Raw genomic sequence first — 14,581 nt, 5'->3', positions numbered from 1 at the left:
GGATCAATAACCCACAAACCAAGAAGGCTTTTCATGCTCCTTCCAGTCTATTGAACCACTGGAAAAAGTTGTCACTACAGTTTCCTCAAGCTAAACATGCACAGTCTTTTTTTAAGCCCATACATGGCACAACAGTTAAGAATAACTCCAAGGCCATTAGGGTTTGTCATTATTCAGTGCTGGCATTAATAGCCTTGTGTTTAAAACCTCCAAACACAGCTAACTAGATTTTTTTTTTAGGAAAACATTCCAGTGGATTGGATTTATTTTTTCTGCATGTGACAGCAGGAGGTCAAATTTTATATTCTTGGGCTCTCCTCTTAAGTCTTCTCAGCCACCAGGCTTCACACAGAGCCAGAGGAAAATCTACCCCATCTCTGACATGATTTGGGAGGAGTTAATGCAGTGTAGCTACTTTCATAAATTGGAAGGGTTTCTATACCAGCAAATATAGGGGGGACCTTACAGTGACCTTGCAATACCTGAAAGGGGCCTATAAGAAGGCTGGGGAAGAGCTGTTCATAAGGGCATGCAACAATAGGACAAGAGGTAATGGTTTTAAGACAGAAAAGGGTAGATTTTGGTTGGACATCAGGAGAAAGCACTTTAATATGAGGGTGGTGGATCACTGGAACAGGTTGCATAGAGAGGCGGTGAAGGCCCCATCCCTGGAGACATTCAAGGTCAGGCTTGATGAGGATGTGATCACGCTGCTGAATGTAGGGGGGTTAGACAACCTTTAGAGGTCCCTTCCAACTCAAGAAATTCTATGATTCTATGAAATAAACTATCTTGGCTTCTTATTTCCCATGTATAGCAATTCTCAAGCCAGCAGCATGAAAGTGCTCCCTTATGTATGGCCCATTGGACTTTGTTTGCTTTGGGCTTCCTCCACTATTTAAAATAATTTCTTTTCAGTTCAGACTGGAACACATGGCTACAGGCAGCAGTTACACCAACAGCTCTCATCTCTGAGATCTTTCAGAGGTAAAACCAAAATGACAAGCAGTGCCCATCATCCCACTGGCCTCTTACAATACTAATTCACTGAGTGGTCACACACATCAAAGTCTAAATTCTCCGTGATTTCTGCGGGTTTTTGAAGAGAGTCTCAGACTTGCTCTCAAAACAATAAATGTCCTTTTCCTACTGGCTTACAAAACTACAGCTCTACAAAATCCTCCCACTGTCACCTGCAGAGATGCAGATTGTTTCATCAAAGTCTATCTCGTTCTTGAACAGTGACTTTGAAGAGTAGGAGGCTGGCATTTGCTGTGCTTATACACCAGAGTGTCTCCAGGTTCTCTAAGAGCTGCTACAGTTCCTCTTCAGAGGAGCAGCTACATTTCTCACTCTCCATAACTTGATTAAACACACCCACACAACTGCTTAGCCTGTGCTGTTGACAGAAGAAAGGCACCAAGGGCTGTAACACCACAGAGACCCTACTGATGAGTATTTTCAAAATCAACTGGAGGATTAGCCGATGGCAAGTTTAGTGACTTCCAATGTCTGCAATCCTGCACCAGCACAGGTGGCTCATGGGGACGACCAATACCACCTTCTTTTAGAGACCTGCACTGCAATCACCTCAGTTTTCCCCTACACCCCTGGAAAGGCTACAGGTAAGTGACCAAGGACAGGAGGCCAAGTTAGGTGACTTAATTACCCACTGAGGACTCCTCACTGACGGATACCTGAGCAGATTAAAGTTGGCAGTGTGAACGGCCACACCACTGTCTGGCTTCCATTAAGTACAAAGACAGTGGAGGAAATGAAAAACTGCAGAGACTGGAGGAAGAAACAGTGCTTTACTCACCCTCTCCCAAGGGAGATCAAAACAGGCTTCTCCATCCCAATCAGAAGCCGAAAAGCTTCGTTAAGGTTTGCATAGGTGAAGTTTTCTGCTGCATCTCCAAGAACCACACAGTTGGGGTTTGTTTTATCAAGTTCAGCAAATTCAGGGACAAGATCTACAGAAGGAGAAAAAAAAAATAAAAAGATCTACAAACCCCTTAGCATTTCAGATCCCATTGGAACTGATGGTTTTCCCGTGGATTTGTGTTTCCATTCATTAATCACTCAACACATTAATTAAAAAAAATATATAAATCCAAGTATGAATCAGCTGTTCTTCAGACCCTCTATTCCCAAGTGGATCCTGCTATTCCTGTCCTGTAACAAAAAGCAAAATAAATAATTCCCTGCCCTCCTTGCCTTAGCTCCCACCATCCATATCTCAGTGGTTCCTTGCACCCAAGCACCCAGACCTGAGGCAAACTCCTGGGTAGTTGAATGAAAATGTGTAACAGTGAGGGCAGGACCCACCTCCTTCCTCTGCACCCACACTCTACAGGAGAAAACACTTCAAACTTAAACCTCTGCCATGAAAACAAAGGCAATGTAACGTCCTGCACAAGACCTCACCCACCTCCTAGTCTCTGTGGTTGAGCAGCAGACTCCTCTGTGCACTTGCTGACCCCCAGTACAACTCTGTGCCTGCAACTCTGCCATAACTGAGATCTTGCTCAGACCAGACCGTTCAGGTCTATTCCACAGTCTCACAACTAAGGAAAACAACAGCTGGGAGCTCTTCCCTGCCCGAACTATGGGAATTCACTGCTCTACTGCTAGTGCCCACATCTCCCTGGGCTGCCCCCCTAGGTGTCCCTGCATCTGCTGCAGCGTTGTCCCACCGTCGTGGACGAGCAGGTGTGGCCTCAGGCCGCGCTCCTTCAGAAGGCGGCAGGCGGCTGGTGCCGGGGCCGTGACTTCGGCCACGGAGATGTCAAAGCCCATGCCCTGGAGCTTCTTCACAAACTTCTCCCGGGTCGCTTGGGTTTCGTTAGTGCAGAGCTGCAGCTTCAGACCAGATGCCTTGATCCTATCAAGTAAAAGCAGCGAAGGGGTTAACCAGACATAGGAAATGAGCTAAGACATCAGCTTTGCCGTCCCACACCTAGCTTGGATGGTTGCAATTAAAATGCAATGATGATGTTACAGACCAGGAGCAGGATCCCTTTTTGTGACCAAGACACACATAAAATATTGATTCTGGGCACTATGGTTGCAGTTCTCATGTGCAGAGTCCGGGCCCTAGCATGTAACCACCCTTCCAGAGAGCTAAGCTGAACATGGCAGCACAGGTGATGTCCACCCATCCCAGGACACCACACACGTACTCACTTCTTCCACACCTCAGAAACTCCAAAATCCAATTCCTTTTCTTTAAACTGTCCCACAGATGTGGACACACATGACCTGAAGGCACTGCATGGCCATGAGTACAGTACCTGGTGAGAGACCAGAGGCTGTGATCTACATTTTAACTTGGATTTTCACCTTTCCACGTACTGATCACCTGCTGCAGTAACCTCCTGGAGGTAACAGCAAGGCTCTGCACATCTGCAGACTCCAGGCAAGAGGCCAGCAAGTTGCAGTGATGCTTCTATCAACACTGGGTTGGCTTCAGCTACATTTATCACTTAATCTCTCCTAAAACACCTGTGCTGTTACTTGGTGGGTAATCCTGAAAAATATGGTGCTGCAACTGACTCATTAATAAATGAATCTGCTTCTCAAGGGAAGAAAACATGGCCCCAAGTGCCCAGAGCCAAGGACAAGGCTTCTGTGAAGAAATCCAATCTTGTGCAAGTCCCTTGCCTCTGAGCAGCTTTGATTCCTGACCCAAGCTCTGGTGACCCTCTTAGGGGTGTCACAAAAAGGCCTCTTCTTCTCCAGTGATGAGCTGTCAGCTATTTGGATAAATAAAGTATTCAAAGTAGCCATGGAAAGAAGAACTGAAAATTAATCACAATTAATATATATATATAAGTTTGGCAAAAGGACTGTCACTCAGCTCCTCGAATATATTAAAATACCTAATTTTTGTCAGCTTTAGAGCGAATTTGCACATAATTTTCTTGGAGGAACTAGGCTAGTATAAGTTTAGAAACCTTTGAGGTTAGGTTTATAAATTAATATTAAAATAGTATTACATTTTTTGTGTTAGGATAAAGACTAGGATAATTTTATATTTAGGATATATAAAAATTATATATTATTATATATAATAATATAAGAATTATAATATTATTATAAAAAAAGAACTTTTCTATTAGGAAAGCCCCTGCATTGATTCTCAAGACAACCAAATGTGAAGGGTTCCTTCTCTAAGGAAGATGACCCCAATTGGTTGGTGTAAACACCAAAACCATGTCAAGGGAATTAATCTGATGATGAATTTTCCACCAAAGGATTCTTAGAAATCCAGTCCTGACCCAGAGAGCCCCTTCTACTTCTTAAAACTGCATGCCAGTGTCTTCTTCAATACCATAGGTGATTCATTTCTTTCTTATTATTTGTCTTTCCTAATCATAGGTATGTGAATTATCAATTACACTTAGTGGTTAATTGCCCTTCATAAAGATAGCTTTTCTATTTTAAATTAGGCAGTTAATATATTGTAACTAATAGCATCCACTTGTACATTATAAATATATCTTCATTGATTGGAGCAGTGAATGTGAGATTCACTCACAAGTTAATGAAGCAATTGAGTGAAGAAGTGCAGGGTGTACCCAGGGAATAATTATTGTTAATGAATTATGATGTGACCTTCTCAGAACAATGAACAATCGGTGTGACAGTGGGATGACAGCATTCCACATCTGTTATTTGAAACACAGTTTCAGCTGGATTTGAAAAGCAAAGCAGTGCAATTGGGATCTAAAATAAACTTTAATAGACATTGTCGTGGTTAAAAAAAAAATCTCATTCTAAATGCAGAGCCTTTCTGCAGACTCTTAGGAAAAAGAAACCCATGATTCATCACTGCCTGGAAGCAGATATTTGTTGAATAAGAATCTATTCTTTCTCTTCTTAAAGGTTTAAGAAATGAATCGAGGAACAACACTAACCACTGACTTGCCCTGAAAAACAAATGTGCCCTCAGAGGTCAGTTTGAGGAAGGCAGATTTGGCTTTTCTGTATTACACATTAAACTCCTCAGAGCTTCAGATAAAAAACAGAGCAAAACTTCTGAAAGGCATGACCAAAACAGAAGCAGCCTGGACATATCCTGGACTGTTTCATGCCTTCATGAACTCAGCAATTACAGCTCAACAAATGAGCTCAATAAATGCTTAGGAGCAGGTGAGGTCTACAAAGAGTCAGGCCAACCTGGTCAGAAAATGGGACTTCTCAGGTGAAACATGAATAGGGCTCTCAAAAATATCCTGGGAGACTACACAAAAGAAGCGTGTCTGTGAAGACCCTCTGCTAGCTCTGCACCAAATCCTTGTACAATACAGTCACACTCCAAGCACGGTTATATACACAGTGGGATGGATCTACCCCTTGATGCCCAGCATGGGGACCATGAGCAGAGCCTGCAGGCCAGCACGTATCAGCAAACAACCGTTAACTCAGACCTTAAATAATTAGGGAGAGCTTTTAACAACAGGTCTACATGGGAGAAATCCTGGCTCTGCTTGTGTTTACAGCAAAATTAGCCTTCAGTTTTCATGGTCAGGTTTTGCACCAGGAGGAACTAAGAGATGCCTGACAGAGATGAGATACTTTGCACAGCCAGTCAATACTGTACTGGAGGCACTGCTGCTAAACTTGCCAACTTAATGGGAAACTTTGAGCTACTGAGCTGATCCAACCACCAGAGTTCACATTTTAAGAAGCGTGTGTGGAGCAAGTTACCACCATTTCTAGTGCCAGCAAGCGTGGGGATGTTAGGAGCGGAATAAAGAACATTTGTAAGGCGATGCCTTGTGAGATAAAGAGCAATGGATTAGATACCTGCAAGTGCAGAAGAATGAGGCAACAGCAGATGAAATATATTTATCAAGATCTCCAGCGTCTTACAGATTTATCGACATCTGAATTACAGCAGCACAGGCACAGCCAGGAACCCCAGTGGGTCAGGGCTGCAGCTGATTTCCACACCTCGTGGCTGGGATTAGGATCCCAGCCAGACTCCAGAAGCAGCAGAAATCAATCCTGCTTAGAGCACAAGCTGAGCACACGGGCAGGCAGAGGGGACTATGAGCCAGGTAGCTGTGGGCAGCCCAAGGCCAGCTCTGGCTCCCCGTTCAGGTCCGGCAGCAGGCTCAGCCTCAGACAAATCTGCCCCACTGCTGACATGCTGAACTAAAGGAACAAGTCACAACAGACACTTCTGAGCCCAAAATGACAAGCAGACAGATGAGCACTGAACTAACACCAACAGGTGGGTAAGCAGCCTTTTTCTAAGCCTCACCAGAGGAGGGATTTGAACCCACTCCAGACTGAAACAACCACTGGATTGCCCAAACAATCCCTAAATCTAGAACCAGGGCACCCACACGGCCCTGGGCATGACGTGAGCACTTGTACAGGGGAGAGATGGAAATGAGGGGTTTAATTTCAGCCCCGAGCTGCCCCTCATGCTACGCCAGCTCTTTGAACTGACCTTTACCTCATTGTGCTGGAGCAGGACACGAGGCTGAGTGACAATGTCCCACAATGCAATTACCGTGCGTCTGATGAGCCGGTCCCTTACAAATCACCTCGAACTTTACACATCTGCTGGCTGTCAGCATCTGCCAGGCTCACTCACCCGAAAATAATGAAAAAACTCTCATTATTGTTCCATAACAGGTAAAGTGTTAGGACAATTATTAGACATCCTGACTGACCTTGTGCAGACTTTACCAACTGCCCTTGCCAACCTTTACAGGCAGCCTTTGGGCATATAAAACACAGAACCTGCTCTTTCAGATGATGTAAAGCTTGCTAGAAAAAGAAATGGCCCTGGAATCTAGGCTGGAAGCCATCACTCCTTCTTAAATTCACATTGTCCTGCACTTGGTAGAAGGAACTAAGGACACTGTATAAAGCTAAACTTCACATCTGCTATCTTTGATCACTGTCTTCTGCAACAAAGGTTTTTCCTAACACAGGAGCAGGAGAGTCCTGTGCAGACGGGCAGGGAGATAGAAAGCAAAACCCTTGGAAGAAGCAACCAGCCTGAGCTTGGCAACTGTCCAAAGCCAACTTCAAAGGGGTTTGGAAGAGCCCTGGTTATGAGATTTCCTGAGCAATCTTTTTATCCTGCTTTTGGTTTTTCAGAGTGGGTTTTGTCGTTGTTTTATTTTGGTTTGTTTTTTTTAATTTAAAAGAAGAAAAAAACCCCGTGCTTAGCACTTATGTTATTTTACTCTTTTGCTGGAGCAAATGAGTACCAGTGTGCTTCAGTATAAACCTGTCAGTGTAAAGCCTAACACCATCTCGGAAGCACTGGGGAAAACTAATACCAGAGAGTTATCTACCTGCAACCAAACAATCAAGTAAAACCAGGACTTGGTCAGGAATGCTGTCCTCTCCTCAGGGCAAAGCCAACATTTGCTTATTGCCTCTGCAAGGGCCAGGGTGCTGGTGCTACAGGTGAAACATCTGTCATGAGGGGATGAAACCAAGCCAAGAAGAAACTGAGCCTAATGGTCAAAAGTAGAAATGACTTGCCTAGTTTCAAGGTCCATATAGAAGAAAGAGTTTGAAAAGAGCAGAAAACTACACCACTTCTTTAGCCTGCCTGGCTGACAGAAGACCACAGCACCAAACGGGGTTTTAGCCAGCATCTGAAAAATTGAATTGAAATGGGGTTTGCAGCAAGCCATCAGTACTAGTCCCCACCAGTCTGCATAACGGTGGGTAGAAGCTCATCCAGACCACATCTTGGAGTGTCAAATTATATTACATCTATGAATTAATGCAAATCCTAAGCCTGATTTTGCAGGCTTTTCCCAGAAAAATCTCCCACTGCTGGAGCAGGATGAACGCTTGAGGATGCAAAAGGGCTTTCTGGCTCAATGCTGGCTGAAAGTGTTAACACCTTCTGGGGTCCAGCTGTGGAAATGCCAGGGGGTGGCATTTGCTCTGCTTTATGTGCCCTCTGCTGAAAAAGAGTATTTGTGGCAATAATCTATTAGAATTTCTCTGTTAATTCATGCTATTTTAGTGGCTATTTCAGTGGCAAGCATTTTTCATCTTCAATTTCAGCTTCTGAAATAACACCAAGCAAAATATTTATTTCAAAAATCAGCAAGCCAGCCATAAAAGCCTTTGTCTGTCCTTAGTTCATTGGCCAGCTTCTACAGAAAGCACAAGCCTCTCCCAACTCCACAGAAACACTGAACTTCCCAATATTTTGCTCAGGAGGTGCAGTGAGATTAGAGGACTGTGGAAAAAAAACCTCACACGGGTTCCTGTGACACAGCAACCCTGACTTGCTTCTGGTTGTTCCTTCTCTATCCTGGGGTCCAAACCTTTCCATTCCTCTGATTTCTTCCATCCTCACAGTATGTCCAAACTGCTCAAATCTTGCTGCCACATCTCTGTGACTGCTGTCCCCTGATCTCCTGCTGTCTCCATTCACTGATGTCCTGTCATTGGTCCTGAGTGCAGCCAAGCTCATTAAAGCTCCCATTCTCTGGTGGTCCAGCTTTCTGCTCCATATAGCAAGTCTGGCCTGACAAATCTTTACATACTGCACTTCTTGGCCCTGCTCCCCCTTGCACTCCTAGTGGGAAACTGATCTCTACATCTGCTATCTCACGAGCACAATTTCCTCTCCAGACCCATATGGCTCAACTCTATATATAGAAGCAGATAATTTGGAAGGAATCCAAAGGAGGGGTTGCAAAAGGGATTAAAAAAATAGGAGGGCATTACCTTTGAACAGGCATGAAGGCAGATTAATAAGCACATGTGAAGGAGCCACAAGAAAAGAGGCCAAAGTTATTTAAGGATGGGCAAGGGTGAAAGAAGAAGTGTACCATTATAAAACTGAAGACTCTGGAAACACCACACTGAGACACTGTTTGACAGCAAAACCTGAAAAAAAATCACTAAGTAGTAGTTCTAAGTAAATTTTTAAAAACAAGCAATGTTTTTGGGTTTTTGTTTAGGTATTTCAATCATCTGGAATTTTTCAGAGGTAGAAATAAATGCTGGAAGTTGTACATCAAAACACACACAAAGTCTGACTTGTCCTGAACTCTCTCCAAAAGCTGCCTCACTCCAGTCACTGAATACAGCTGGATACCAGAATGACTGAACAAATCACCCGATACCATAAATCACATTGTACCTGCCTGAACAGAAGGACAGACAACAGAATTGCCTCCAGATTTGTGGACAACAATGTGCCAAAACAGTGAAATCTAGAATAAACTATTGAAGGAAAATACTTCTTTTTGGTGAATTTGCAGAAAGGAAGCACAAAGCAGAATGTAAGAAAAATCATTAGTCCCCGAGTTTAAAACCACACTGCAGGATCTGATTCAGGGCTTCCCACCCTGTCTTGTAGCGACTGACTGATTGTTATGACTGTAGCAACACAGAACACCACTCAAACACGTGGGTGTATTTTGTAACAAAAGTAAACTCTGGTAGACTTTCAGTACTTCCTAACTCTCCACCTTGCAGCTGTGAAGAAAAAAAACCTGAACTTTGAGAACTTAGTTAGCATGAACAAGTCTGGAATATATTTATTTTCATTAAGCAAAACATTTTGTGGACAATATAATGAATCATACTCCAATAGCTTTCATTCTGTGCTAAATGCAGTTGGGGTGGGTTTTTTTGGCTTCTGAAGCTGCTAATTGTCCCATTAAAATGTCAGTCAAAAGCACCTTATCTTTGTCACTGTCAAATTGTTACTTTGTATACAAACAGCACCTGTTTGTAAATACTGAACTCTATTTGTTGGAAGTAGAAAGTACATTGACAAAAAGTTTCATTTAACTTATTTTCTAGAGAAAGAATCCACTCTCACATGCTCTGCTTCCCTACTTTGGAAGGTACATCACTTGCAAAGACAGCTTGGAATCTGAACAGTGATCATGCTGAGGATTTACAAAGTCAGACTCAATTTTAAGATTCTTGACTGAGATCACCAAACATGAAAGATCAGGGGGAAAAAAAAGTTATTACTGCAGTGGTAAACTCAGACGAGTCTCAAGTTCCAAAGCACAGAACAAGGCAGAGTTCTGCCCGCCCACTTCAGGGATTAATCAGTATTCCTGCAAGGGAGTGGACAAACAAGTACCATCAGGTAGCAGGTATCACTGGGGTATCTCCTATTGCTCTTCATTGGTAAATATTTGTACAGCACATAATTGTGCTGATGGACAGTAAGTAGCTCAAGACTCTAAAGGTTAATGATGTTTAAATTCCAAAGTGCACTTAATCGTGCAATTTGTGTAGACAGCACTTGGAGTACTCACGACTTCAAGGACATGGGTCTTTTAAAAATAATAATGAGCATTGCTGATTAGAAAAGCAAATATAAGTTAGGAAGGTTCACTGTCCTCAGAAAACTGAGCCCATAGCTAGTGCTCCAGACTGGAGTAGCAGCTGTGACGACTCTGCACCCACGGAGGATCAATTTCTGGACCTCTTTCTGGCTCTGCCAGTGAACAGCTACACTATACAGCACTGCTTCATCCTTCTGTGTCTCTGCTTCTTCAGAAAGGGTAGGTTACAACAAAGATTTCCTACTCCTTGCCATGCATGCACTTTCAGATGGCTCTTTGTAAACTCCCAACTGTCCCACCCGAGCCCCTGCCCGCTGAATTGCTTTACGGCTCCAGCTCCTCTTGTTCTCCTCGCAATCTTCGCCTTGTTAGACTCCCCAGGTATTTTGTTTTAACACGACTGTCCAGCTGCTCCACAGCCTCCCTGCTCCCCAGATTTCCGTTGCTCTTTTAAAGGACGCTGTAGAAAACTGTGCTAACAGATGCACTATCCTGGCCAAACAACAGGATGTTGTAAATGTCCAACCACTGTGTGCTTTTCATATGGATATGCTAATGGACACACTATCAGCACACAGCTGTAAATGCAAATACAGGCTGAGCATCTTTTATGGGTGCTTAACCACCTTCTGTCTTGTAAGAGACCAGCTCTCTGCTATTTGTAAGATAAAAACCGAATAGGTCACCTCGTGTCAATGCTGTGTAAATCAATTAAGACAATAAGGGCACGGTACAGAGGCACTCTTAAGGCTGGCTCCAAAAGAAGCCTTTAAGTCACCGATGGGCTTTCTGATCTGCTCCCCAGCGTCTGCCAGTTAACCACACACGCTGGGAAGAGGTGTGTTTTATTTAACTCTGTTACAAGGATTCTTTTCAAACGGTAACAAACAGCTGCCACAGTCAACTACACCATCGAAGAAACCTTAAAGGCTGAAAGTTTTAAAGGGCCAAGTCATCTCATCAAGCTTTTGTTGGATTTCCTAATCATCCACCACTCCAATATTCCCACCTGAAGTTAACAATAACCTCTGGGTTAAAACAGGGGTGCCAGGGCCTTAGGCACATGGGTGCCTGTCTGCCAGTCTGGCCAAGGAACATGAAGGATCCAGATTCACCTTATCATCACTTGAGCACAGAGGAGGTTTGCTTCTTTGGTTCATCCTTTGGCTCCTGATTGACCAATTCGCTTCCAGGACATCCTGAACCCTAAGATATTTCAGAGGTAACATTTATGAGAGATGCAGGTACCTTAGCAATAAATAATACATTCCCCCTTTTAACACTTAGTTACTTCTCAAGTGACTACTGATGCTTTCCCCAGGAAGGCACAAATAAGTGTGTTACTGAGTGTCATCTTGATCAGGATGTTTCAGTGTCCATCAGTTTCTTGGGTCATTTTTTCTGCTCCATCTGCCTGTACTGCTAGCTAAACTCAACCAAACAAAAGAGAATCAGCCCCCCTGCAGCCACCATAAATACAAAATGGGCCAAATTCTGCTGGCAGAAATTACACTGCTACTCTCTCAAATACTAACTCACATAACCACATAGTAGAATTTGGCAAAGGACAAGAAAAATAATGCAGCAAATATAGTTTTAGAGGATTCGAAATGGCTTCAGTCACAAGAAACCAACAGCAAATGAAAATATTTACTTACGCTTTTTATTGGTGTGTACTATATGATGTTACATGAAGTTAATTGCTGGAACAGTGTGGGAGATGATGAAGCAGGACAATCTGAAGAGAAGAGGTCAGCTGTCACATTATGAGAGTCCCTATCTTAGTATGAATTAACAAAATGGTATTTAAGACTCCTGTTGGACTTACATATGCATTAAGAGATTTTAAACTTCTCTTTCAGGAAAGGATAATACCAATTTGAATTAGTTATAAAGGTCCTACCTATCTGTAATTATGACTCTTTAATTGATACAAAAATGAATTAATTTAAAAAGAGCCACTTTTAGCTTTAATCCATCTGCTTGAAACCACAGAGCTGCACTATGATGCAGATACAAATATTAATGACCAACTGGCAATAGGATAATGAGTCAATAAAGATTTTAAATGGTGTGAGTTAGAACAATTACCAACCTAATGGGCAGATAAATATGGCTACTTGACTTTACCCAAGGAAAATTATTATTCTTAACCACTGGCACTGAATGACCCGAACAAAGTATTTTGGGATTTTTTTTTCCCTTCCTGGCACTTCTCCATACTCACTTTTGCTGCCCCAAATTTCTACAGCTATGACCACCACTTTTCCACTGCTTACTGACATGAAAATCTGAGCCCACACCTGCTAAAGACAACCATCATCTTCCCAACACACCCCCTAGGAAACAAGCCTCATGCACAGAGCTGCAGAGAAGCCCCAGGGGCTTTTCCAGAACTTCAAAAGAAAGCCCATAACACCTTACATTTAGCCCAAGGCCAAAATTTTACTGTTGTTTCATCAGTGTAGTTCTGACATTGCCCTAAATTAAACTGCAGTTTATGTTGCCTCCGTATGAGAAGTTTCAGCAAATGAAGTGACAACAGCCTGGAACTCAACTGAAAGGCAAGTTTAAAAACCTAGGACAAACAAACAATGTGACAAAAACATGTGGTGAACCCTGATGCAGGGATTATTATGCCCTGGTTTTTAACAGCATGATCTGATGTCTGACAGTAACTATGTATTTGTTGATATTTATGTTTCTCTTGGCCATGCTGGGAGGCCTCGGCTCCAGGCCGAGCTGCACAAACTCAGCTGATGTGACAGTCCCAGCAGAAAGTGTCAGGAAATGAGAGAAGGGTGGTAAGATGGGTTCTCCTGGAAGCTGAAGAACAGAAGACTCTCCTTCACCAACAGACTGGCTGACACAATATCAGCCCCAGCCTTGATGGGAAGCAATATTATTACCAAGAGGATCTGAGTGAGGCATGAAGAAAAGTCAGGGAAGTTTGATCCTGCCTCTTTGCAGTCAGCAAGCAGGCTGTTCTACACACCCAGGGGAAAACAAGTGCATTCGTTTTGCTACAAGCCTCTCTTAGGGTCTCTCAAATCTGAGCCTGTAGCAGAGCCACAGAAAGGCACAAGAACAGGAACCGCACTGAAATATTGTGAACATGGAGAAACAGAACAGAACTCATCCTCAACCTCATGGAAAACCCAGGTGCCACTGGATTTCAATACAATTTCTTTAGAAAAGCAGCTTTTCCCTCTACCTAATTTCACTAAACTCCCGTGGAGGCTGCTCTCCCATCAGCCATCCCAGCACCTGGAGCTCCTCCCAGCTGGCTGGGACCAGCTAAGCAACAGAAACAGGCCAAGAGCCTCAATAAGCCTTAAACTTCTTTCTAACACTGTTTTCTGACAGTGCTGGAAACTCTGATCCTGCAGATGAAAAAAGAAGATTCATCCCATGACACTTCATGTGCCCACCACAGGTATTTCAAGAAATTTGAACACAGATATAATATTTTTTTTTAAAAAAGGCAACAAAATAGCCACAAACACTTCTTTTATGATCAGTGCATGTAGGAATTGTCCAGTTCTACCTTTTTCACGGTGGTCCCACCAACGTTGAAGCATTTAACTGAACTCTTACAATAAATTTGAGTGATTTCTGTATTTCTTCCTGCATGTTTCCCTGCTCAATCAAGCACCTGCCACAGGTGTGTGTGTGTTCTGGGTGGCCCAGAGGGCAGAAGCCACACAGGTGCTCTCCCAATCAGGCTGCCAACGCTGCTTCAGCGTTTCACTGTTGAAAAACATTCCAAGTGGGGATACACACACACACCAGCCCTCGCCACATTTGCTGCTGTGGGTCAGTGAAACACCACACAGAGCCAAAAGGCTCTTCTGGAAACCCATGGGGGCAGCCCCACAGATCAGTACCTGTCTTTAAACACAGCTGACACTGTGGCCATTGCTCCCTCTGGGCCTCATCCAGCTCCTTTGGCCCAGCAGGGCCAACACTGGTAACACTGGCAAGCCAGCCCAGTGAGCTGGAGTCAGTTAAGTGAAATCACTGTGTCTAGCAGTGGCTATTTAACCCGTGCTAACTGGTTGCTAACCGGACTGTGCCCGGCCCCACAGGAGGGAGGTCTCTCCCTGCGGGCCCTGCGAGCAACCACCACCCCGGGCTTCAGAGCCACCTGGGCCCTGCTCACTTCCAGCGAAGAATTCCCCGTTCCCTCCGGGCTGCGAGAGGCCCCAGCGAATCTGCCGGCACAGCCAACCCGTTCAGAGCAGGGGGAACGCACAGACCCCCCCCCAACA

General features: G+C 43.8%; 1 protein-coding gene across 1 annotated transcript in view; it reads right to left on the bottom strand.

Annotated features, from left to right (window-relative positions):
• The window catches only part of LHPP (phospholysine phosphohistidine inorganic pyrophosphate phosphatase), an 86,451-nt gene that overhangs the window by 68,675 nt on the left and 3,195 nt on the right, over positions 1 to 14,581 (bottom strand). The window contains exons 3-4 of the mRNA XM_010008814.1: positions 2,697 to 2,884; positions 1,820 to 1,973 (exon numbers count right to left, since the gene is read on the bottom strand). Coding sequence (XP_010007116.1) covers positions 1,820 to 1,973; positions 2,697 to 2,884 — 342 coding nt within the window. The remainder of the gene's footprint in view (positions 1 to 1,819; positions 1,974 to 2,696; positions 2,885 to 14,581) is intronic.

Source organism: Chaetura pelagica, unplaced genomic scaffold, assembly GCF_000747805.2.
Source record: "Chaetura pelagica isolate M959 unplaced genomic scaffold, ChaPel_1.0 scaffold102, whole genome shotgun sequence".
Lineage (NCBI taxonomy): Eukaryota > Metazoa > Chordata > Aves > Apodiformes > Apodidae > Chaetura > Chaetura pelagica.
The sequence above is the reverse complement of the archived record's forward strand: the minus strand, read 5'-3'. Positions and strand labels throughout refer to the sequence as shown.